The 23,194-nt window shown below is 57.8% G+C and overlaps 2 protein-coding genes across 5 annotated transcripts in view; one reads left to right on the top strand and one right to left on the bottom strand.

Moving 5' to 3' along the window:
• CHRNA5 (cholinergic receptor nicotinic alpha 5 subunit) overlaps positions 1-6,201 on the top strand; it is a 34,399-nt gene extending 28,198 nt beyond the window's left edge. For 3 of the 4 annotated variants that reach the window (XM_035713935.2, XM_025450769.3, XM_049092851.1), the window contains exons 4-6: positions 1,107-1,216; positions 2,701-3,529; positions 5,760-6,201. In XM_035713935.2, the coding sequence (XP_035569828.1) occupies positions 1,107-1,216; positions 2,701-3,529; positions 5,760-5,921 (1,101 nt within the window). In that variant the 3' untranslated portion in view covers positions 5,922-6,201. The remainder of the gene's footprint in view (positions 1-1,106; positions 1,217-2,700; positions 3,530-5,759) is intronic. The other variant, XM_035713931.2, reaches the window with a different exon arrangement.
• On the bottom strand, positions 5,445-22,615 carry CHRNA3 (cholinergic receptor nicotinic alpha 3 subunit). Its single transcript, XM_025450827.3, has 6 exons — positions 22,479-22,615; positions 21,219-21,358; positions 21,076-21,120; positions 20,135-20,244; positions 15,199-16,210; positions 5,445-9,331 (listed from the first exon to the last, which is right to left on the bottom strand). The coding sequence occupies exons 1-6, from the start codon at positions 22,552-22,554 to the stop codon at positions 9,203-9,205; spliced, it is 1,512 nt and encodes a 503-aa protein (XP_025306612.1). The 5' UTR covers positions 22,555-22,615; the 3' UTR covers positions 5,445-9,202.
• Positions 22,616-23,194: the final 579 nt, after the last annotated feature.

The following is a 23,194-nucleotide window of genomic DNA, read 5'->3' as shown; positions in this document are numbered from 1 at the left end:
CGTATCCGACCAGGGAGTCCTGGGGTGGCTGCTGTCCTGCAGGCGCTGTTTCCCGGGCAGAAGTCCTGGCCCCCGGGAATGTCTGTCTCGTGGGGGAAAGGAGCTAGGAGGCTGTGTTGTACCTTAACGCTGACAAGCTCGGAGGAAAGCTCACTGGGAGCGAGGGCGAGGTAGTGTCAGAGATGTACTTTTAACCAGCACAGTTGGGGAGAGCATCACTCAGAAGGTAATGTCTGAGCAAGGAGAAGAATGAGCCATGCGAGTATCTCAGGGAGAAGCGATCCAGGCAGAGAGGGGCCAGCAAGTGCAAAGGCCCTGCGGCTGCCGTGCGCCTGGTGTGTTGAAGGAGGAGCAAGCAGGCCAGTGTGGGTAGAGGTGAGTCAACTGTGGGGAGGTCAGAGAAGCAGGGGGAGGCCCCCGGTTTAGCAAGCACCTGGGCCGCTGCCAGGATTGTGGCGCTTACTTGGAGTGAGACGGAAACAGGCAATCAATTATTCTTACGCACGTAGTCCCTTTTGTAAGAAGGGCTCCTTTTTCCTCTGGGCCATCGGACCTCTGTACTCAGGTGCTGCTGTGTCCTTCCCTTTGCTCTTCCTTTATCAGCCCTAAGTTAATACCCACTACTGGTTCCCCGACCCTAACTCCCAAAAGGCACACCCCCTTTTGTGGGGGTGCGTCTTCGCATGATCACAGAATGTCCCTGTGTGGAGGCTGGACAGGTGTTCACCTCTGTGGAGGGTGTGATGAGTCCCGTTCCCCTGGCATGGACCCGTCCAGCCAAGGACACTGCAGCCGGCTCTTCCGTGGCCAGGCCAGAGCCCTGGGTGTGTCCTCGGGGGGAGGGGAGCAGGTGACACGGCTGTGAGCACCCCCCCACCGCCCCCACCACGGTCCTCATCTGTGTCTCCCAGCACCAAGGCTGCAGACACTGGAGGGGGGCTGTGCTTCCACACTCAACAAAGACACGGAGCTGAGTTTTCTCTAGGGCGAGTAGAGATGCTTTTATGTCTGGAATTTCTGGATTTGGCAAAAAGCATAGTTTCTACTATGCTTCACGGTCGATGTCATTGCAATCGGCAGCTGAGGCTGTCGTGTTTGTTCTGAAGGAGTGGACGGACGTGAAACTGAGATGGCGCCCTGGTGACTACGGAGGAATAAAAGTGATACGCGTCCCTTCTGACTCCCTCTGGACCCCAGACATCGTTTTGTTTGATAAGTAAGTCATATTCCAAATTCCGCTTTATGCTTTTAGAGGAAAACTGTATTTCTATTAGGCACTAGTGATTCTTCCTTTCGAAAACCGTCCAGCTGTAAGATCAAATGACTTGATCTTATGTGTTTTGCGAACCTGCAAATAGGGTCTGTGGATCCTCACCCCCCTTTTGAGGTGTTCTTTTGTCCTTTGATTTTTAAAACTTGTGAACCATCTGGAAAGCGCAGAACAGTGTATGGAAGTTGGGGGGTGTCACCCCTAATCAGTCCCGTTATCCCAGCCCTTGGGGTTGTTACCCCATCCCAGTTCCTGGCCGTGTGCTTTATTGGATTCCCATTGCTATTGTGAAAATAATGTTTTTGAGGGATGAGGAACAGGAGAGGGAGGGTGTTGTGCCCTTGTCCAAGATCACACAGTTGCATGTGGCGGGGTGGGGTTTACACGGGCAGCCTGGCATCTCTGTTCAGCCTCCTACTTAACAGACCAAATATTGGGCAGATTACCTTCCAGATTTGGGGATACTTAAAAAAATAGTTGAGGTCACACTTTATGTTTAAATGTGCTTCTAATTTTGCTTAAATACTGTATTGTAATTATCCAGTGACGGGGGGTGTGCACTCATCTTTATAGGTGTCCTACCCATGTCTATTTTCAGGATGGTTTTTAACTTGGAGAACAGATAATTCTGGGATCGAGTTTCAGTTTTTCTAGGATCACCCCAGAGCAAATCTGGGAATTTGTGCTTACCCTAAAGCACTTTGGAGTATTTGCAAGAACGCACTTGGCATGAAGACAGAGCAAATGCTGTGTAGAAATATTCATCTCTAAATACCGTTTCCCTGCACACTTCTCCGTATGTTAAGAGGCAAGAGGCTGTAAGGTCATAGAGGACATAGTTTCCCAGAGCATCACCTTACTCCAGGCCCCTGAAGACACTTTTGCATAAACATGAGTCTAGCAAAAGCCACATGAGTTTTAGGATAAACAATATTTCAAAGAAATCTTGTGTCGGTAGACTTCCCCAGAACATGAGTTCGCGGGGCAGCGGGGCTTAGAGGCACGGCTGAGCACTGATGCTCTTCCCTGCCCAGGCAGCAAGCACCCAGTATTTGTTGGCGGGGAATAGCGCCGTGTGGGGCGTCGAGGCACGTGGACTCAGCAGCTGGCTGCTATCCTATTGTTCAAATAGCCGAACTATGTTTTGTGAGTAAAGGGAAATCTTTCGGCCTCTAAAATCTCATGGTCCTGTGAAGTACAGGTGTGATCATCAGTCATGGGGTCCATGTGGAAGGAGTCCAGGTCTAGGAGGGTTGTCTATTTAGGGAAGACGGCCGTGAGACAGGGTCCCCTACGTGCAGCGGGTGTATCTCCTGCATCACAACCTACAGAGCATCTCATTGGCTGGGCTCCCCCCCACCCCCCAGCCTGTGATGGGCCTGCCAGGGCTCCCCGGTCTCTGTGCTGTCACGTGCGTGTGTTTATTTCAGTGCCGACGGCCGTTTTGAAGGAACCAGCACGAAAGCGGTGGTCAGGTACGACGGCACAGTCACCTGGACGCCCCCCGCGAACTACAAGAGCTCCTGTACCATAGATGTCACGTTTTTCCCATTTGATGTCCAAAACTGCTCCATGAAGTTTGGTTCCTGGACTTACGACGGATCACAGGTCGATATCATCTTGGAGGACCAAGACGTGGACAAGAGAGACTTTTTCGACAACGGAGAATGGGAGATTGTCAGCGCCACCGGGAGCAGAGGGAATAGGACGGACAGCGCCTGCTGGTACCCGTATGTCACGTACTCGTTTGTGATCAAGCGTCTGCCTCTCTTCTACACCTTGTTCCTCATCATACCCTGCATCGGGCTCTCGTTTTTAACAGTGCTGGTCTTCTACCTCCCTTCCAACGAGGGCGAGAAGATCTGCCTCTGCACGTCAGTCCTGGTCTCTCTGACTGTCTTCCTGCTGGTGATCGAGGAGATCATACCCTCATCTTCCAAAGTGATCCCCCTGATCGGAGAGTACCTGGTGTTCACCATGATTTTCGTGACTCTGTCCATCATGGTAACCGTCTTCGCCATCAACATCCACCACCGTTCCTCCTCGACGCATGACGCCATGGCACCCTGGGTGCGCAAGATCTTTCTCCACAAGCTCCCCAAGGTGCTCTGCATGAGAAGCCACGCAGACAGGTACTTCGCCCAGGCGGGGACCGGGGGCGCGGGGAGCCCGGGGGCTCCGAGAAACACGTTGGAAGCCGCGCTTGATTCGATCCGCTACATCACCAGGCACGTCAGGAAGGAGAACGACGTCCGTGAGGTCTGTGACACGTGGTGCTTACGGATGCTCGTGCGCCTGCAAGGCCGGGGAGCTGGTGGCTCGGGTCGAGGGTGGGGGTGCGGCCTGCTGCCGGCGGAGAGCTTGGCCTCGTCACCCGCGGGGGCGTCCCCAGGCCTCGCTTCCCAGGTCCCCCAGCTGCTCCTACCGTGTAGAGGAGTAACAATCCCGCCGTGGTCTTGCGGGGTTGCTTTCACTTACCTACCTTGTGTCTGAGTCTGTGCCAATCCGGAGGTACAACTTGGCACGATCATTTATCACAAGTTATTTTTTAATGAGTGAGCCTCGTGTAGGCTTTATAAACATCACCGAGATATTTTTTTTCTAGAATATGTCTTTTTGTTGTTCATTTACAAGAGAATGTCAGTGAAATTAAAAGCAGTCAGGTATTCTCGGTGTCATCTATCATATGTCAAAGTGTTCATGTGAAGGTTAGTAACAGCGCTTAAGAGTATGCTTAATTTGCTTAAAAATAAAAATTCACATAAAACTTTATTAGGGAAAGATAACTCATTGACTTCTTATTTAAGATTTAAAATATAAAAAAAAGATTTAAAATATAAGAATTGAACATGAATACATTCTACTAATGTAATTAGATTTTCTTTCAAAATGTCAAATTTCAGTCTTGTCACTATTCTTTCTCTTGTGTAATTTTTTGAAGCTATGAACCTAGTGTTTTTTTTTTTGTTTTTTTTTTATGATAGTCACAGAGAGAGAGAGAGAGAGAGAGAGAGAGGCAGAGACACAGAGGGAGAAGCAGGCTCCATGCACCGGGAGCCTGACGTGGGATTCGATCCTGGGTCTCCAGGATCACGCCCTGGGCCAAAGGCAGGTGCCAAACCGCTGTGCCACCCAGGGATCCCAAACCTAGTGTTTTTATAATTGAATCTGTTTTGAATATTCCCATGAAAATTATCTGAATTCTCATTTCTGAAGCCTTTTTTAAATGGAAAAATTTGTAGCAGGTGTGGGAAGCATCAAAGCAAATCTGGTAAAATCACAGCCCTCCCCTAGAAGGAACATATAGACATATATTTCTGAAAACCTTTTAATGCTTGTGGACTTACAAAGTTTCTATTTCATGGTAGTATGATTAGTTTATGAGGTCTGAAGCGATCGATGGAGACTTAAAACATATAGGTGTTAGTTGAATAATGATTTGGATTGAGATGGGATTTTTTTTTTTTTAAAGATTTTATTTATTCATGAGAGACACAGAGAGAGCAAGAGGCAGAGACACAGGCAGAGGGAGAAGCAGGCTCCATGCAGGGAGCCCAACACGGGACTCGATCCCAGGTCTCCAGGATCACGCCCCGGGCCGAAGGCAGGCGCCAAACCACTGAGCCACGCAGGGATCCCCTGAGATGGGATTTAATGAATGTCTATAAAGTGTTATTATGCATAAGGGCCAGGGCCCATCCCCCTGGAGCCAGTAAATAGATTTTATTTTCAGGGAAAGTAGAGTGTTTACAGCCCCCTGAAGTCCACATTATCCCACAACTGGGGGGCGGAGCTCCCGTGGGGGACCTCCTGCTTCACAAAGGCAGGGGTGAGGGCAGTCCCTGGAGCTCAGGGGCTGGTCTGTCTGCCCTTCCCTTGAGGTCGCTCACAACTGCGGAGCTCGCTTCCTGCTCAGGCTGCAAAATGAGGGATGAAGTGAGGTCCAGGCCGGCAGATCTGAATTCATGAGTTTAGATTAAAATGACCCCCAGGGAATCCAAAACTAAATAATGCAGGTTGTGGGGTGGGGAAGAAGATTAACCGCTAATAGTTATTATTCCGAACCAACTTTTAATTTGGCTTGAAATTAATTAGGTTCAGGCTGGATTCTCTTTGAAAACTAAAATAAGTACACAGCGGTGGGCAAGAACAAATAACAGAAATAACTATATAATAAGAATCAAAGAGATTTTAGTTTATTATAAAATAAGTAGTATATTCCTGATTTTTATTAAAAATCTATCAAAATATGCCACTTGTAATCTATGACAAATCCAAGTGTGAATTAATAGACTGCGTGGCATGTCTGAAAGCTTGTGGAGTCCCTGCCGGGAAGTGTGTCCTCGAGCTGAGCGCAGGGTTCTTCACTGCTGCGAAGTGGAAACTCATCTCGCCTCTAACCTCGTGTGTAGTATCTTAGGGTAATCGCGCAATTTTAAATCATGTATTTAATGTATGTGTGGTTTTTTTTTTTCTTTTTTTGCAACAGGTCGTTGAAGATTGGAAATTCATAGCGCAGGTGCTTGATCGGATGTTTCTGTGGACTTTTCTTCTGGTTTCAGTGGTTGGATCTCTTGGGCTTTTCGTCCCTGTTATTTATAAGTGGGCAAACATCATAGTCCCGGTTCACATTGGAGATGCAAATAAGTGATGCTTCCCAAGGGGCCGTAGTTACCAAAGGCATACGTAGCTGTGGACACTATAAAGTTAGAAAATGTAAATTGTGCCTAAAATTGGATGGCAGCCTTAGCAGAGTAACAGTTGCTAACATAGGTTTATCTTAATAGACTGTCCACTGGAACATTTTACCTGCATGACTGAAGCACTTGCTGACTCCACATCTGGTCCAAAAATAGCAGGAGAGTATATGAACTGTGCTAGTGAGAAAATCACATGTGGATCATGGCAAATAACACCCTTTGTAATCAAAAGTGAAGCTCATCTTTTGATTGTGTCAGAAAACTCCGGTTGCATTTGGAGATTGATTTCAGAGCTTTTCCTGCGTTTGGTAAAGGTACACATTTTAAGTCTCTGTCCTGTATCCGTGGGGAGCGGCCGGCCTTCGGCGTGGGTTCTGCTGCTGTGCTCAGTAAGCGAGCTACGTGGTTTGATCACGACTTAATGTGATGCTGAGTTTCTATGACTGACATTTTCAAAAATGGGAATTCCTTTAAGGCTTACTTTTTTCCTTAGCTGCTCCAACTGAACAATTATTGTATTATTTTTGTAGCTTGCTGTCCATTACAAAATCATACAATAGACAACCCCTGTGGACATGTGCTAATACCTCCTTAACATTAATTCCAAGCCCTTTGTCTACATTTTCCACAATTAATCATCTTCTGTATAAATTGTAGCATTTCTGTATTCTTCATCTTAGAACAGTCCTCTGCAATTAAGTGAATCCCAGTTTTAAAACTTAAAAAAAGAAAAGTCTATGGATACTATCAAATTGTACTGTGAAGAAGCCATCCTCCGAGATGAAAGGTGGTTTCTAGGTGGTAGAAGCACCTCGCTACACGTGGGATTCCGTGGTCCCAACAGTAGCAGCGCTAGAGCCTTCCGGTTGCGAGGGCCTGCAGAGGTCACGGCCTCGGCCTCTCACTGCGTCACCGTCCTCAGGACGGACGGTCCGTCCCAGGCGAAGGAGCCAGACTCTGCATCTCGGTGGCGCGAGCCGCTGGGCCGGGGAGAGCACAGATGAAAGCGCTGCTGCCTCTGACGCAGCTCCTAGCTCCGGAGAGAACCAGTGCCTTCTGTCTAGTGGTAGCCGTCTGGGGGCGAGCCAACGCGGGAAGGCAGAGGCGGGCCTCCTCCCTGTGTTCGATCCCAGGCACACGCTCATGGTCATTTCACAAGTGATCGTTCGGTTTGAGGAGTGTGAATGCCCGGTAGCTATCTATCCCTGGTGCCTCCTCAGTCCGCGGTACTGTTATTTAAGGTTCTGTAAGGAAACACATTTTACAGAAATCTCCCTCTGACCTCCTGAAACACAAGTCACAGCCGCCTGCATTTCGTCAGTTTTATTTCTGCAGCCAAAGCATCAGAATGACTGAGGGGGAGATCGAGCTGGTCTCCGCAAAGCCCCCCTCCTCGTGGCGCCTGCTCACCCGCCGCCTGCAGCACACAAGGCTCCACGGCAGCGGTTCTCGATCTGGCAGTTTTGCCCTCCAGGGGACACCTGGGTTTTGGAGACATTTTTGGTTGCCCGACCGGCAGGGGACCGGAGCCGTGTCACTGGCGTCTAGCGGGCACAGGCCGGGGGGCCTGAAGGTCCCACGATGTACAGGACAGTCCTTCGAGCGCCGCACTATCTGGCAGAAACACCGGTGCAGCCCAGGCCGGGAACTGCTGGCCAGGGCGTTGCCGGCCGTGACTGCGACGCCAGGCCAGCTCCTCACACGCAGGACCCAGGGCCGATGCGGGCTAGGGGCGCAGGCTCCGTGGTGGGGCGCGGCGGACCGGGGTGCTGGGGTCCCGGAGGCAGCGGGCGGGGTGTTGCTGAAATAGTCCCGAACTTCGAGGAGATTGCAGCTACCCAAGAAAACCCTCGGGAAACCTGTGATACTGACCCAAACAGAGGCTCGCATTTCTGAACAAGTTTTCCTGTTCAGTTAGGCCTCAACCACTCACTACAAACACGGAAACGGTTTTCTTATTTAGGCCACTTTTACATATTCTGTAGTAGAGCATACTACTTAACATTGCAGAAAAACTGTATTTTGACATTTCTTTACCAAAAAGGCTGCTTAAATTTTCATTCATCTATAATAAATACGCTTGACGTTTTTCCTGCATGAATCCTTTTTGATAAAATCAAGACAACTGGATAAATAAGCAAACCTTGAAATGCCACAAACAATGCTGGTAGCTTGATGATAGGAGATGGGAGAAAGCCAATAAAACTCTTGGAAGAAAACAGGAGAAATTCTTTACAACACTTGAGTTGGCAGTGATTTCTTGGATGTGACACAAAAGAGCACAGGTGACAAAAAACTGACAAACTGGAATTAATGAAAATTTAAGATTTTGTGCATCAGAAGACACTCCACAGGGTGAAAAGACAACCCACAGAGTGAGAGAAAATATTTACAAACCACATGTCTGATAGGAGGATAGCATCTGGAATAATTAGAGAACTCCTAAAACTTAACAAAATAACCCAAACAGCTCAGTTGAGAAATGAAAAAGGGCCCGAACAGACGACATCTCTCCAAAGAAGATGACACACAGCCCACAGGCACGGGAGAGGATGCTCAGCGTGACTCATCATCACGTAAATGCAAATCAAAACCGCAGGGAGGTGTCGGCTGTTATCAGGGAACCAGTGCTGCTGCGGATGCGGATGCGGGGACCGAGCCCTCGGGGAGTGCGACATGGTGCAGCCACGGTGCAAAACAGGAGGCTGTTTAACTTTAACTTCCGCAAAAAGTTAAAAATAGGGTTACTGCGGGAGCCAATCCACGGCTGGGCACGGACCCCAGAGAACGGAAGGCAGGGCCTCCAGCACGTCCCTGTCCGGCCGGTTCACAGCAGCACGACTGGTGGCAGCCGCACTGCGGAGCCGCCCAAGTGGCCCTCGAAGCCGCTACACACGCAGGAGCGTCCTCAGCCTTGGAGACAAGGACGTCTGACACCTGCTGCGACACGGCGGAGCCTTGAGGACATTCTGATCCATGAAATAGGCTGGTCACAGAAGGACAGACCCTGCGCGTTGGCTCGTGTGGGGCAAGGTAGGCGAGGTCCTACAAGCCGAGCACCTGGGCGCGGGGGTGGGGGTGGGGGGACTGCGTGGCAGCGCCACGGTGTGTCCCACCAGGACCTGCGCGCCCAGAGAGGATGAAGATGGCAACAGCCGCGGATCCGTGCACTTCCCCACGGGAGAGCCGCCCATCCCCCCCACGAGAACGGCCCCCGGCAAGCGCTGGGCGCTCAGGCGTCGTCCCTGGCCAGCAGGGGTTGCAGAAACAGCCCCGCGGTGCCCAGAATGCACACCAGGATGAAAACCCACAGAAAAATGCGGTCGATGACCATGGCAACATACTTCCAGTCGTCCTGGATCTGAAAAACAGAAATAAACGCTGTGAAAGAGGAAAAAATAAAGCACGACAGGAAGGCAGAGTGAACAGGGTTTCGGTACTGAGCATCGGATACACACGCGGCAGCAGAGCCGCCCTGCCGCCAACACGCGAGAAACCTCGGGTCCTAGTGGGGTCTGAGGAGCGCCACCATCCTCACGTTTCTCCTCGTGCGCTGCGAGAAACACGTGTAAACTATTCACGGCTACTCTGCTGGGATCAGCGAGTTCCCAGCGCACTCAGCTGGCCCAACGGGTAGAGCCACATAGGGCCTGTGGCTCCTGATTTCGGGGTTGTGAGTTCAAGCCCCACATTGGATATAGGGCTTTCTGTAAAAAAAAAAAAAAAAAACCTACAAATTTCTTAACATATATAATCTATTTTTTTTCTTTCTTTTAAAAAATATTTTATTTCTTAGAGAGCACAAACAGCAGGGAGGGGCAGAGGGAGAGGGAGAAGCAGAGTCCCCACTAGGCAGGGAGCCCAATGCAGGACTAGATCCCAGGACCCCGAGATCACGACCTGAGCCGAGGGCAGATGCTTCACCAACAGAGCTCCCCAGGTGCCCCATACATTATTTTTTTCTAACCTGATTTCTAATTCATAAGGCTAATAAAGGCAGTTATTGACTTGTGCCCCTGTGGGAGGACTCCTGGACCTCGTGAGAGTAGCTGAAACAACCCACCCGTCATTTACCACCGCTTCCAGGTACTGTTCTTACCCAGTTTTAGTTACTAATTTCCTCTGAGCATCTGTTTCCATATAAAAGAAGCATAGTGGGGCAAGGCCATCTTTGTCATCCCCACGGCCCCTCCCCAGGTCCAAGCAAGCGAAGATCCTCTTCCCCTGTGAGGCCAAAGTATCACAGAATTCTGCGCAGTGATCGGAGAGGCTGAGAATCAGAAATAATTGCTGACAATAAAGTAAGAGATGGAAGAAAGCAGGACTAATAGCATATAACGCAGCTTTGGTTCAGGCTTGAAATAGGAAGGAGCATTGTGTGTTAATTATACTCCTAGACAACTCAGAAAGCAAGGAAACTATAATTGAATTGAAAAAGAGAGAACCCATGAATCAACTGATTTTGAAGAAATAATCACATAATAAAGAGGCAGCATGTGATTTAGTAATTTAATTAAGTGCAGTGAAATGGGGCCGGGAGACAGGAGACAAGCGTTTTCTTATGAGCTGAAGTAGATGCGGGCCCCTGCAGACAGCCTCAGCTAAAATTAGACTTGTAATGCCATGTTTGCCAGGTAGTCCATTCGAATTCCTGAGACTGTGGCTTGTAAGTGCCGCAGACGCACAATAGACCCTGTGATCCCGCCCCGCTGCGCTGCCAGCTACGCCCCGGTGGCTGCAGGCAGAGGGTGAAGCAGACACTGATTTCAATCCTAGTGTCTGAGAAATTGTGACCTCTCGTCACCTCGATTTGTCTGTAAAATGCAGGTACGAACAGAACTCAGCGTCCTCTATCCTGCACCCTCCCTTCCCACGACCCTCAGTTTCTTTCCCGCGATTAAGACCCTCTCGTGGTTTGTCTGCCTCTCTGATTTTATTTTTCCTTCCCTTCCCCTATGTTCCTCTGTTTTGCTTCTTAAATTCCACATATGAATCAAACCATAATTCTCTTTCTGACTTATTTCGCTCAGCATGATACCCTCTAGTTCCATCCACAGCGTTGCAAATGGCAAGAGCCCATTCTTCCGATGGCTGAGTCATGCCCCATCTACACTGCATCTGTATCCGTCCACCTGTCGGAGGCCATCTCAGCTCCCCCCACAGGCTGGCTCTCGTGGACACTGCTGCCGAGGCGCCCCCTCGGATCACCGCATCTGCGTCTACAGGGTAAATCCCCAGTAGCGCAGTTGCTGGGTCGCACGGGAGCTCTGTATTCGATGAGCCACCGACGTCTGAAGCTAATGCACTCTGTGTTAATTCGTTGACTTTAGATAGTAAAAACCAGCAGTGCTCGCTGGGCGGTGAGTGAGAAGACGTGCTGGCACGTGGCACCATGACGATGCCTCAGGATCGCCACGCTGATAGACCACCTTTCTCTGACTACGGATCCTCCTCTAACAGCAGTTTGCGGACCGCACCCGGTGCCCGTGAGCACAAGCTGCACCAAGAGCCGGCTGCGAACTAACTTGTAGTCTAGCTGCTAGAGTCTTGGAGGCATGATGATACGGGCCGTTTTCTGGAAACTTTGGAACTAATGATAACAGAGAAGCATCAGGCAAGATGCTGAACTAGCACAAGATCTTGGCTGGTTCTCTCAGCCTGGCCCTGGAACATTCCAGAAGCAAGAGGAGCCTTGTGTGCTGGGGGCTGGCCGCTCCCGGCCAGGTGGGGCCTCCCGAGGGTGGGCTGGGGACAGCTTTGGACTGTGCTCTTCTCACCCCCCATGCCTTGCATCTTTGCAGCCTGTCCACACCCCGCCCAGAGGGGCAGGTGCACGGATGACACTGTGGCGGAGGCGAAACGTCAGGAGGCCAAGCCGTCCCTTGAGCAACAAGGTCACCCGGCGGGAAGGAGGCACCTCTGAAGGGCCCTGGTCTAGTCTGAGGCCACGTGGGCCTTCTGGAGCCTCCCCAAACACAACCCAGCAAGGATGGCTGAACCCCCAGGAGAAGTGACTTTACCGGGCCTCCGACACAAACTACCAGTTGAAAGGAAATTCACGCGACAGGTTAAGGATTTAAATAAAACCTGAGACCCGCGGAGATGACAAAGTATTAGAAACACAAAGTAGAATAAACAGGGTCACGGCACCAAATCAGACAAGTCAAGGAAAAGTCTGAAAACATAGGACAGCCAGTAGGAGGGACCGGCGAGGAGGGTGGGGGGGGCAGGTAGGGGAGGGGTGAGGGGAGGGGGCAGGAGGGACCTGCGAGGAGGGTGAGGGCGGGGGCGGGGAGGCAGGGCTGGGCGGAGGCTTCAGGCTCCATCGCGATGGGGGGGGTGGGGGGGGGGTGGGGAGCAGCCTTGTCGTGGTTTTCAAGTAAAAGAATGTCAAGTCTAGACTTTAGTCTCCAGCTGAGCCCTTACAAATGAGTGTTTCAGGCCTCGAAGCACGTGGTCCCTGAATGCTCAGCCGCGGTCCCGGAGAGGTCGGCACAGGGGTGCGGGGGGGGGGGGGGGGGGGCTGGGGGGTGGCGCAGGGGTGCGGGGAGGGGTGCGGGGGGCGGAGAGGGCGGCGCAGGGGTCGGGGGAGCGCGCTGAGGGCGCCTGGCGGGCCGGGGGCGGGCGCAGGTGCCTCGCGGGGCCGGGGGGCCCAGCAGTGAGGACTCCGGCTCCGGACCCGGTTCAGACTCGGCGGCGCAGAGCAGGAACCAGGCGGGAAGGAAGAATCCGCGGGGGGAGGGCAGGGGGCGACCTGCGGGCCCCGCGGCACCGGCACCGATGGGCGACCCGCGCCTCCCCCAGCAGCAGGCGGGCGGTGGCGGGACCAAGAGCCCCGGACACCCCTGCGCAGGCCGGCGCGCACCTCTCCGACCGCAAGGACGGCTCCACCGCTGGAGCTTCCCCGGAGCCCCCCGGAGCCCCCACCCCGAGCTGCCCCCGGAGCCCCCCCCAGGCCCCTGCTGGAGCCCCCATTGGAGCCCCCTCCGTCCCCGGAGCCGCCCCTGGAGCTGCCCCCGGAGCCCCCCTTCCCCTGGAGCCCCCACCAGCCCCCTGCAGGCCCCTGCTGGAGCCCCCATTGGAGCCCCCCCCCCCCGCCAGAGCTGCCCCTTGAGCTGCCCCCAGAGCCCCCCGAACCCCCCCAGCTGCCCCCGGAGCCCCCTGGAGCTGCTGTTTCCCGGACCATCCACCAAGAGCGTGTCCAGGGGGCCCCAACCCTGAGGGTTGATACAACCAAGCTCCTTACTGAGGAGACCAAGTGCGAACCCGCGGTGACCCCAAAAGCAGCCGCGGGGGGGGGGGGGCGCACAGTCGTGCTCCAGCCTTGCAGTGAGGTTCTGGGGACCACAGGCCCTGGACAGGAAGTCTCCCAGGGAGCTGGCACCCACCACCTGCGGGCTCTGTGCGGCTGCACAGATTCCTGCTATTTCTGGAAGGACGGCGCCCCCCGGGGGACCCCCTGCTGCCAGTTTGCCGCTGACCTATCTTCCCGGCATCTCAGCAGCGGCTTCCCTTCTAGTGTCACTTTTACCAAGTGTCCTCCACTGCGGGAGCCCAGGGTGCAGCTCCCGACCCACGGCCACACACCTGCATCCTTCCTAAGCTTCTGGCTTGCTTGGGGCCTGGTGGGCGGGCAGGGCAGGGCAGGGTGCAGCGCCCGCAAGCGCCATGAGCCTCGGAGAGGTCTCAGGACCTCGCACTGGGCTCCACCGCTTGCTCCCACGGAAGTTAAACGTGTGCGGGCCTTGTTGGCCAGACTGCGGGGCTGTGATAGTCACCGCAGCACTCGTGGGTGGGGTGCGGGGACAGGCGGCTCCTCATGCCCCCACTTGCACACCGGCCAGAGCGGGCAGGGAGGGGCTGTCATCCAGGCCCATTGGGGCTAATCACCCACCCGAGCTTCGGACCCCGAGGTCTGGCAATGAGCTCTTTGCTACTAAGCAACTTAAGGCAGAGCCAATTCATTTTAAAGCAGAGCTTCTTAGAAAATTAGGATTCTGATAACCTCGTGGGGAAACAGAGGGGTCAGGAGGAGCCGGACGTATAATATTAGTAGAAAACCTCCCTCCTAGTACTTGACGTTGGTTTCCGTGTAAGATCTGTGGAGATACAAGTTCACCCAATTAAAGACAATGAGCAGGAGAGTGTGAGGGGATGCCTCACGAAAGAAAGTACACAGACGGCCAGTAAGGGTCTGAAAAAGTCACTACTCAGCAGGGAGAAGCCAACTGGAACAGCAAGGAGGCACCAGCTCACAGGTGTTGGGGTCGGGGTGTGCGGTCCCGGTGCTCTCAGACAATCCGGGGCTGGGTACCTGCTGGCCCCGCACCCGGAAACCTCGCAGTATCCCCGAGGTTAAAGGTATCTCTCCGAAGCCCTCGGCCACCCCACTGCTCACGTATGTCCAAGGAACACGAATGTAGATGTTCAGCAGGGCACACGGGTAGGAACACGGACGGCGCCTTTCCTCACAATAGCCCCAAACCAGAAGGGCCAAGTGCAGCAGCTGCGGGATGAAGCGGCAGCACGCGGCCCAGCCCGGCTGTGGACGTTACACAACAGGAACAACCAGGACAAACCTCAAAGACCTTTTGCTGAAGGAAGGAGGTCAGACGCGGGAGGATGTGTGCTGTGCAATTCCATTTATATAAGGTCCAAGGAAGGTAACCAGAGTCCAGGGGGTCGGGATCGGTCATGGTGGGGGGTCACGGGGAAGGGGCACTGGAACCACCCCCACGTCCTTACTCAGCTCAGGGTGACAGGTGTGTACACATAACACAAAAGAGGCGTGTACTTGGGGCGCTGGGGGCTCAGTCAGTGAAGCGGGTGCCTTCGGCTCAGGTCAGGGCCTCGGGGTCCTGGGGTCGAGCCCCGTGCGGGGAATTTGCTCCTCCCCCGCCTCTCCCCCCCCACCCCCTTGTTGCGCTCACTCTGTCTCTCATGCCCTCTGCTAGACAAGACAAGAGGCATACAGCCAATGCCTAAGGGGGGGCAAACAGAATTGGAAAGTGACACCTGGGACGCGGCTGCCCAGGGCTGGGGAGGAGGCTAGTCCAGCGCCCTTTTCCGGCTCCTCTGCAACCGGGTCCCGCTAGGCCTGGGCGGGGCCGCACTGCCCGCAGGGATGCAGCACATGCAGGGACAGCTCCCTGGACAGGGCAGCCCGCTGGGCCCCGGCTCTAACGTCACCCACGCCAAGCGTCTGCCGAGGGGAGTAACACATCTTACCTCTTTGGCGTCGTTTTGTGCTTTCATGTTCTCGGCGATATACTTGACGCTCTGGATGGCTTCTTTGATTTCCGGTGACAGGGCCGAGAGGGATAGCGCGGCACTGATGGACTCAGAACTGGAGCTCCTGGGGAGGTTGGCGCTGAAGTTGGAGATTTTTATCCTGCGGTGGCGGCAGTGGCTGCATGCGCCGTCCTGGCAGGCGCAGCCTTCCTTGCAGCCTCTGGTCTCGGCGCGGCGGAAGCAGTTCAGGGTGGAGAGCTCTGCGTGGTACGAGGGCCTGGGCTTCTGGGCGTGGCCGTCGCTGCCTGCCGGACGGGTCATGAACATGACCCTGGGAAGCAAGTGCAGGAAGATGGTCTTCACCCACGTGGGCATCGTGTGCGTGGTCGGGGTTCTGTAATGCACGTTGAGCACGAAGACCGTGATGACGATGGACAGCGTGACGAAGATCATGGTGAAAAGCAGGTACTCGCCGATGAGCGGGATGACCAGCGAGGTGGAGGGGATGGTCTCGGTGATGACCAGGAGAAACACGGTCAGGGACAGCAGCACGGAGATGCAGAGCGTCACCTTCTCGCCGCAGTCGGACGGCAGGTAGAAGACGAGCACGGTGAGGAAGGAGATGAGCAGGCAGGGGATGATGAGGTTGATGGTGTAGAAGAGCGGCAGGCGGCGGATGTAGAGCGAGTACGTGATGTCGGGGTAGATCTCCTCGCAGCAGTTGTACTTGATGTCGTGCTTGTAGCCGGGGGCCTTGATGATGGCCCACTCGCCGCTCTCCCAGTAGTCCTTGAGGTTCATGGAGGAGCCGATGAGGACCAGGTCGATTTTGGCCTTGTCGTAGGACCAGGAGCCGAACTTCATGGTGCAATTTTGGTAATCAAATGGAAAGTAGGTCACGTCGATCTTGCACGAGCTCTTAAAGATGGCGGGAGGAATCCAAGTCACCTCCCCCGTGTACTTGAGGAGAGCTTTGGTCTTGTCATCCACCTGGAAGTCCCCGACAGCACTGCGGAGACACATGCCATTACCACTGCTGCCCCGGGCCAGCTTCTCATACAGCCCGCGGCAGGTGCAAGGTGCCACCTGTAAAGCTGCCCCATGGGAGAGCTCACCCTGTGCGTGCTCGCCACCCCGCCACCCACTCCCGGGCACCTCCCTGCGCCCTCCAAGACTCCGATGTTTACTGGGACTCCCAAGTGCCATAAAGGGTCTGCTTCCCCTACAAGCACCTGGGGGGATGTCGTCCTTGAGGCAGGAGACCTTGGGGATATTTGCCCCTTCTGCCGTGGCTTAGACCTCGGACCTGGTCAACACCTCATTCGGGCTCCGGCAGGCACCTCCCGTGTGCACACGGGCGTGTGAGGCCAGGCTGTGGGGCCCACTCCCCGCCGGTGTGACCCTGCTCTGCCCACCCCCACCCCCCACACCCCAGGGCTCCTCTGGGTCAACAATCACGGTTTCTGATTCTTTGTCTTTCAAATCCTGCACTAGGGCTCCTCTGCCTTCCAGGTCCGGAGCTGCCCCCACTTCCTCCCCTGTCTACACAGAGCCCGACCGACCGAGTCGCAGGGACAGGGCAGTGGGCCCTGCAGGGGGACCCCAGGGCCCCGCACTCCGCATCAAGCCCCGCAGAGGGACCCACCCCGTCCACCTCGGGAGCTAGAAGGAGGACAACGGGCGTTTTGGGAGAGCCAAGCGCTCCGTGTCCCTTAGCCGGACCGCGTGAGACAGAGGGACGCGTCCTGCCAGTCCCCGCCTCCATCTCCGGAGCCTTGGTGGCCCCCGTGAAGACCCCAAGGCTCCGCCTCTGCTCCCTGCCGTGCGGTGCCCGCTTTCTTATGCCATTCCTCCCAGCTCTGGCTCCACGAGCCGCCGGTGCCAGCCTCATCCTCCCGAAGGACCCCCGAGGCCTGCTTGGGGCCGAGAGGAGCCCCGGAGGACAGAGGCCCCAGGGCAACCTCCTGCGGAGCCCAGGCTCAACGAAACCCATGGCCTCGGGCCCCCATCCTAGGGGCGAAGCAGCCACCCTGTCCCTGGGGCTACGGCCACCCCAGGGTGGACGGCAGAGGGGCTGCGGCCGAGACTGGCCCAGAGTCCAAACCACTGGCTCCCAGGCCCGCTCCAGTCCAGCGCCCGCATCCTCCTGGAGGGGAAGCCAGCATGGGACCCCGGGGGTCCCACCCAGAATTGGCGGCGGAGCCTCGACCCCGCGGGGCCTGGGGCCCAAGTGAGGGGTTGCAAAACCACCTGTGCGCCCAAAGGCCAAACACCAGGGATCAGTGTGCCTGGGGGTTGGTGTCCGTTTCTGCTTGTTTCCGGGGATCCGGACCCGAAGGCCTGTCTGCCGGGCGGCAGCGTGCACTCTGGCCTCCGCCACTAGCAAGCAGGGGAGACCAAGGCCTCGGCGGCACAGCAGCGGCCAGACAGGGACTGAAAAGAATGACCTGAAAATAAATGGCCTCTGCCTCGGGGTGTCCGGAGCCAGCGGGCAGCAAGAGACGGGGTGGGAGGGGTCCGGGTGCCCTGCGAGGGGAAGAGGAGGCGGGTGGGTGCGCGACCCCGAGGGCTTGCTCTAGGGGAGCCTGAGCTTCGCGGGGGGAAGGGCATCGAGCCGTGTGGACACTGTCTCCGAATTCCCTGCAGTGGGAAGACAGGCAGCAGGAGGACAAAGGAAAGCCCCCTGACCACGTCCCCAAAGTCAGGTCATCGCAACCCCAGCAGCTTCAGAGTAGGAGTGTGGGGACCGGAGCGAGCGCGGGGGCCTGCCTGCAACCGTGGGGGGCCGGCCGGGTGGGGGACAGGGAGGTCCTGCGTCCCCAGGCCCCAGACACAGAATCCACCTGTGTAGAAGCCTTGGGAGGGGGAACAGTGAGATGGGGCCACAGCTTCCGGCCTGCAGAGAAGCGAGAAGGTGGTGGGGTGCACAGAGGGCCTGCGGGCAAGGCCCCCGGGGCCGCTGCGGGCTCGAGGTCTCCCCCAAACTCCCTCCTCGGAGCACAGAGACCCACCTCCGAGAAAAATGCTGCTTAGGGTAGGACCCCGGTTAAACGGAGTCGGAAACGGGTTGAGAAGAGAAAGAAGATGTTCACAGGCTAGAGGAGCAGCACGGCAGCCGTGCCCACCCAGGCCCCCCCCCCCCCACGGCCCAGAGGTTCCCAGGCGTCCACAACGTTCAGCAAAGGCCACGTCTGCGCAGGAGCGTCGGCGGGGCTGCGGTGCGAGAGGCGTGCACGCGCGAAGCTCCAAGCCCCAAGCGGAAGCCCGCGCCCGGGGGTAGCCCCAGAGCAGGCGGGTAACCTGATTTACAGGCTGAGGCCACTAAGCCACGAGTGGGAGCCCACGGAGCGGCCAAGCAGAGGCTAAGCGCGTGGCTGGAGCGCAGCAGGTGAATCGAGACTCGGCGGCTGGGGAAAGAATCAGGGAGAGAAACAAAACCACCCCAGAAGCAAAGCCCGAAAGCAGCAAGACGCCATGGCGCGCACGGCCGCGGGCACCCAGGGAGGGGACAACCGTCTACACGGAGCAGGAACGAGAGCCCAAGAGAAGAATCGAGACACCGCCGGAGAAGTTCAGGGTGCGAGCACAAGGGCCCGAGAGGAAGACCAGCGCAGCGGAACAGATCTGTCCCGGGACCGAGGAAACAGCTTGTCGCGTGGCCGGGGCAGGGCTCGGGCGAGGGAAGCCGCATGTCCGGGACGGTCCTGCTGCGCTGCGTGGCCCCGGCGAGCCTGTCGGTGTCCCTTCCCCTCGAAGGGCCACCCAACTTCACCCGAGCACACAGATTTTCACAGCGACACCTCGTACCCGAAGACAGGGTCAGCGTTTCAGAGATGTTCATGGAAGCCGGGGCTCGGCCATGGGTTTATGTCCCCTGCCTGGTACCACAGGGGCTGCTGTGAGTCGTGAGCTCGTCACCGTTTGTGCCCGTGTGTCCTCTGAGGGTGCCGTGGCCCCGGGCACGTCCCGTGCATGGCCATGCAGTGAACCCAAGCTCTAACTGGGAGGCAGGAGCTGCTGGGTCCCTCTCAGGAGACTCCCTGTGCCCTCTGCTCCTCGCCACACCCCACCTGCAGTGTCTCCCCGAGGCCCAGCTTTGTTAGGCTCATACCCTGATGCCCCCCGGCTGTTCGCCCACGGCTGCCAGCAAGGAAGCAGCTCTAACATTCAAATTATGACATTAGAATTTTTGCACATTTTCTTGATTCTAGCTTAGTTAGCAACGGTTCCCCACGCCGCAGCCACCTCCCCCGCGGCCCCTGGGTCAGGAGGCTGCTGGGGCTGCTCCTGTGCTGCAGACCAGCAGGGCCTCTTGTGTCCCAGTTGTGTGGAGACTCCATCTACAAACACAAGTTGTATGAAAGAAGCCTCGATGAGCGATGCTTTTCCTTGGAAAACCAGTAAAAACACCCAAGCCGAACCACGGCCCTCTGTGGAGTGGCGCAAGACCCTTCTTTTAGCCAGCGACTAGAAAGTGGGATTCGGCCGGAAATATACCTTCAGTCCTAATGGTTGCGACATATTTAGCGTCTGCTAATCCTGCACAAAGAACCTGAACTCAGAACATGTTTGCCCACGACGCAGCTTAGCTGTGGACACGGCCAGGTGCTCAGGCTGGTTTTGGAGGTGCCACGGTGGGCAGGCTGGGACCCACAGAGGAAGAGCCTACAAGACGCGGGGCACCAGAGGCAGGGGTGTGGGGCTCTCTGTGGTCCTGGCCTTCGGGGCCCATCGGCCCTGGTGGGGGCCCTGGTGGCCGGCTCCCCACCCCGGCCGCACCCTGGGACACTGCCCTCCCGGGTGTGGCAGGCGGCAGGAGTCAGGGTGTGTATCTCCGGCACCGGGCATACAGTAGGTGCTCAGTAAATCCCTGCGGCACTCATCCAGGCAGCCGCCCTGGAAAGGGCCCAGGCCGAGGGCCGCCAGCACTCACTTGTTGTACAGCACAATGTCTGGCTTCCAGATCTTCTGCGCAGGGACGCGCATGAACTCCGCCCCATCGTAGTCCGCGGGGTTCCACTTCAGCTTGTAGTCGTTCCAGATCTGCAGAGAGGCGGCAGGGGCAGGGGAGCAGGGGGCAGGGCCCACACAGTCTCCTCCCTCTGCGGGGGCCCCATCTCCGTGGTGCGGATGCGGGGGTTGGGGGGACAGCTCGGGCTGAGTGTGCCAGCCACCTCCAGGGCAAGCGGCACGGATCACCAGGGTCTTGTAGCCGCTGTGGGCGCAGGCCGGCCGGTCTGTGCCTGAGTGCCCGCGGTTTACACGCCCGAGTGGCTCTCCAGGGCGGCTGGGCACATGTCCCCCCAGTCCCGAGGACAGGCGCTAACCTCCTTGGGGTTAAGCAGCCTGGTGTGGGAGGGGTTCTGGGGAAGGAGCCGTGAACCCGCTGGGGCCCGACAAGGGACGGGGCAAAGGCTGGGGGTGGCAGGCGCAGTGGGGGGGCACTGCACCCTCCTGGCCGCGACCGTTGCAGGAGTCCAGGGAGGCACTGGTCAAGGTGCGGACAGAGCCCCCAGGGGTGGGGCAAGTGGGGGGCCGGTTTCTCGGCCTCGCTCTGACAGGGGAGCCCGGAGCCCCTGCCCCCACGCTACCAAAGGAGCTGACAGCATCTGATTCTACGAACAACGGTTCCTGCACGAAGGGGAGGAGATGGCGGGGGACAGCAGCGCAGGTCTGTGCCCGTCTGCTGTGTGTGGAGGTCTCTCCCTCCAGGCGGCACCGGGGTCTTGAGGGCCCGGCCAGGGGGACCACGCAGCAGTGCAGGGACCCCAGCCCAGGGGGCCCCCCCGCAGGGCCAGTCGCCGGTCCTCCCGGTGGCGCAGCAGGTGCAGCGGTCACCATTAGAGGCAGCAGCGCGCCAGGCCCCTCACTCACTTGTTTCAGCCACAGGTTGGTCTCCATGATCTGGTTTACTTCGTCCTGGAGGAGGCGACAGCGACCGTGACTACAGACCTAGGCGGCTGGGGAAGGCTCCGCGGAGGACCACACCCCACGGCCGCGCCCAGCTCTGCACTCACCACCTTCACCAGCTGAGACATGGACACCTCGAACTGGATGATGACCGGTTCCGATACGTTGGCCACGGGCCGGATGATCTCGTTGTAATCCTCGAACAGCCGCTCAAACAGGCGGTGCTCAGCCTCGGAGGCCAGGGCCCCTGAGGGAAGCAGCCGTCACCCTTCCCTGGCCAGGGACACCACCCACCACGGTCTCACCACGGGCCTGTGGAGCTCCAAACTTCAGACGAGGCCCACTCCCCCCGAGTTACAGAGAAGGAAACTGAGGCCCATGAGACAGCCGGGGTCACACATCCAGGGGGAGACCGTGGTCACAAGCCTGGGCTGGAAGGTGGGTAGATCTGGTGCAAACCCTGCCCGGCTGCCTGGAGGCTGCGTAAGCTTGGAACTTGTTTCTTTACCTGTGAGCATCCATCGCCTCTGTCCACTCGGTGGGCTGCTAGTGGGGGGTCCGGGGTGAGAGCCAGCACTCCCCTCACCTGCTACGCAGCCCAGGTATGGCCACCACTTCCAGGAAGCACCATGGCCAGTCCATGCCCAGGGCTCGGTCCCCCGCTGTTGGAGCCCCACCCCGGTGCCGCCGCCCCTCCAGCCTGCCCAGCACCCTGCAGGGGGTTGGCCCCCAGCCCTCTAAGAAGCTGGGCGTCTCCGTGGCTCCGTGATCTGGGAGTGGGACCCCGGGTCCTGCTGGATCTTTTTCCGGCCTCATCAAAGACCTGACCGCCCCCCAGAGGGGGATGGAGGGGTGGGGGGTGGGGTGGGGAGGCCACCCCTTGGTTGCTAAGCGCCTGCCAGTCAGCTGCCTGCCTTCCCACTTGCAGGTCGGAGGGCAGGATCCCTGGGAAGGCTAAGCCAGCTTGCCTCACTTGGAATGGTCTTGCCTGCTGTGCCCCCAAACAGTGGGGTCCTCAGCCGCGAGGGGCAGGAGGTCCCCCGACACGTCCCCCTTCAGCCCTGCCCAGGCGGTGTCAGCCAGCCCCTGGCGCCGGGGCCCTCCTCCTGCCCGGGCTCCTCTCCCACCCGCAGGGGGCGGGCGTGGGGGGCGCGGCCCCAGGATCGCAGCGATGGCCCCTCCCGTAGGTGGCAGCGGCCTCCTCTCCCGCCATCCCCGGCCTCAGTTTCCCCATCTGTTGGTAGCACGAGCGCGTGGGCTGGATGCGCAGTGGAACCGACGCCCGGGGCGCCCACTCCGTAACCCCCGCGCCTCTGGGTGGAGGGGTGGCCGTAGGGGAAACGGGGGCCCCCCGCCCTCGCCCCTACCTGGCGGCAGCAGCACCAGCAGCAGCAGCAGCGGCGGGAGCAGCGGGACCCCGGCTCTGCGCGGGTGGCCGCCCATGCTCCCCGCAGAGTCCCGGGTGGCTCCGGCGCAGCCCGAGGAGAGCCGGACGGTGGGGGGGAGGGGCTGGGGCGGGGCGCGGAGCTGGGGCGCGGGGTGCAGAGCTGGGGCGCGGAGCTGGGGCGCGGGGTGCAGAGCCGGGGCGCGGGGTGCAGAGCCGGACGGTGGGGGGGCGCGGGGCGCGATGCTGGGGCGCGGGGCTGGATGCGGGGCCCGATGATGGGGCGCGAGCCGGACGCCAAGACGCGGGGCGCGGAGCTGGGGCGGAGCTGGGGCGCGGGGTGCAGAGCCAGACGGTGGGGGGATGGCGCGATGCCGGGGCGCGGAACTGGGGCGCGGAGCTGGGGCGCGGGGCTGGTGCTCGAGCCGTCCGCTGGCCCCTCCCGCGGGTGTGCGCGGAGGCTCGGCTGCTGCGCGCGGCGGCGGCGGAGGCGGGGCGTGCGGGGCTGCCCGGCCTCCCTCCCGCGGTGGAGCCCCCCCCCACCCCGAGCGCCGGCGGGGGGAGGGCCGCGGGGCGCAGGAGAGGCAGGGACACGCCCTCCAAGCGGGGCTCGGTCCGGCGCCTTAAGGACGCGCGAGGTCTCGCCGGCGGGTACTGCGATGCCTCGCGCGGTCCTGCTGCGGGGGCGCGGCTGGGGCC

The sequence above is a fragment of the Canis lupus genome, chromosome 13 (genome assembly GCF_003254725.2).
Source record: "Canis lupus dingo isolate Sandy chromosome 13, ASM325472v2, whole genome shotgun sequence".
Lineage (NCBI taxonomy): Eukaryota > Metazoa > Chordata > Mammalia > Carnivora > Canidae > Canis > Canis lupus.
The sequence above is the reverse complement of the archived record's forward strand: the minus strand, read 5'-3'. Positions and strand labels throughout refer to the sequence as shown.

What these genes read in the sequence shown, in the direction of transcription:
- CHRNA3 (XM_025450827.3), bottom strand. Translation starts at nt 22,554, where the DNA reads ATGGGCGGCCACCCGCGCAGAGCCGGGGTCCCGCTGCTCCCGCCGCTG. An exon ending in TGTCTCAGCTGGTGAAGGTG is followed by an intron (nt 21,121 to 21,218) that starts GTGAGTGCAGAG and finishes CGCCTCCTCCAG; the next exon opens with GACGAAGTAAACCAGATCAT. An exon ending in CCAACCTGTGGCTGAAACAA is followed by an intron (nt 20,245 to 21,075) that starts GTGAGTGAGGGG and finishes GCCTCTCTGCAG; the next exon opens with ATCTGGAACGACTACAAGCT.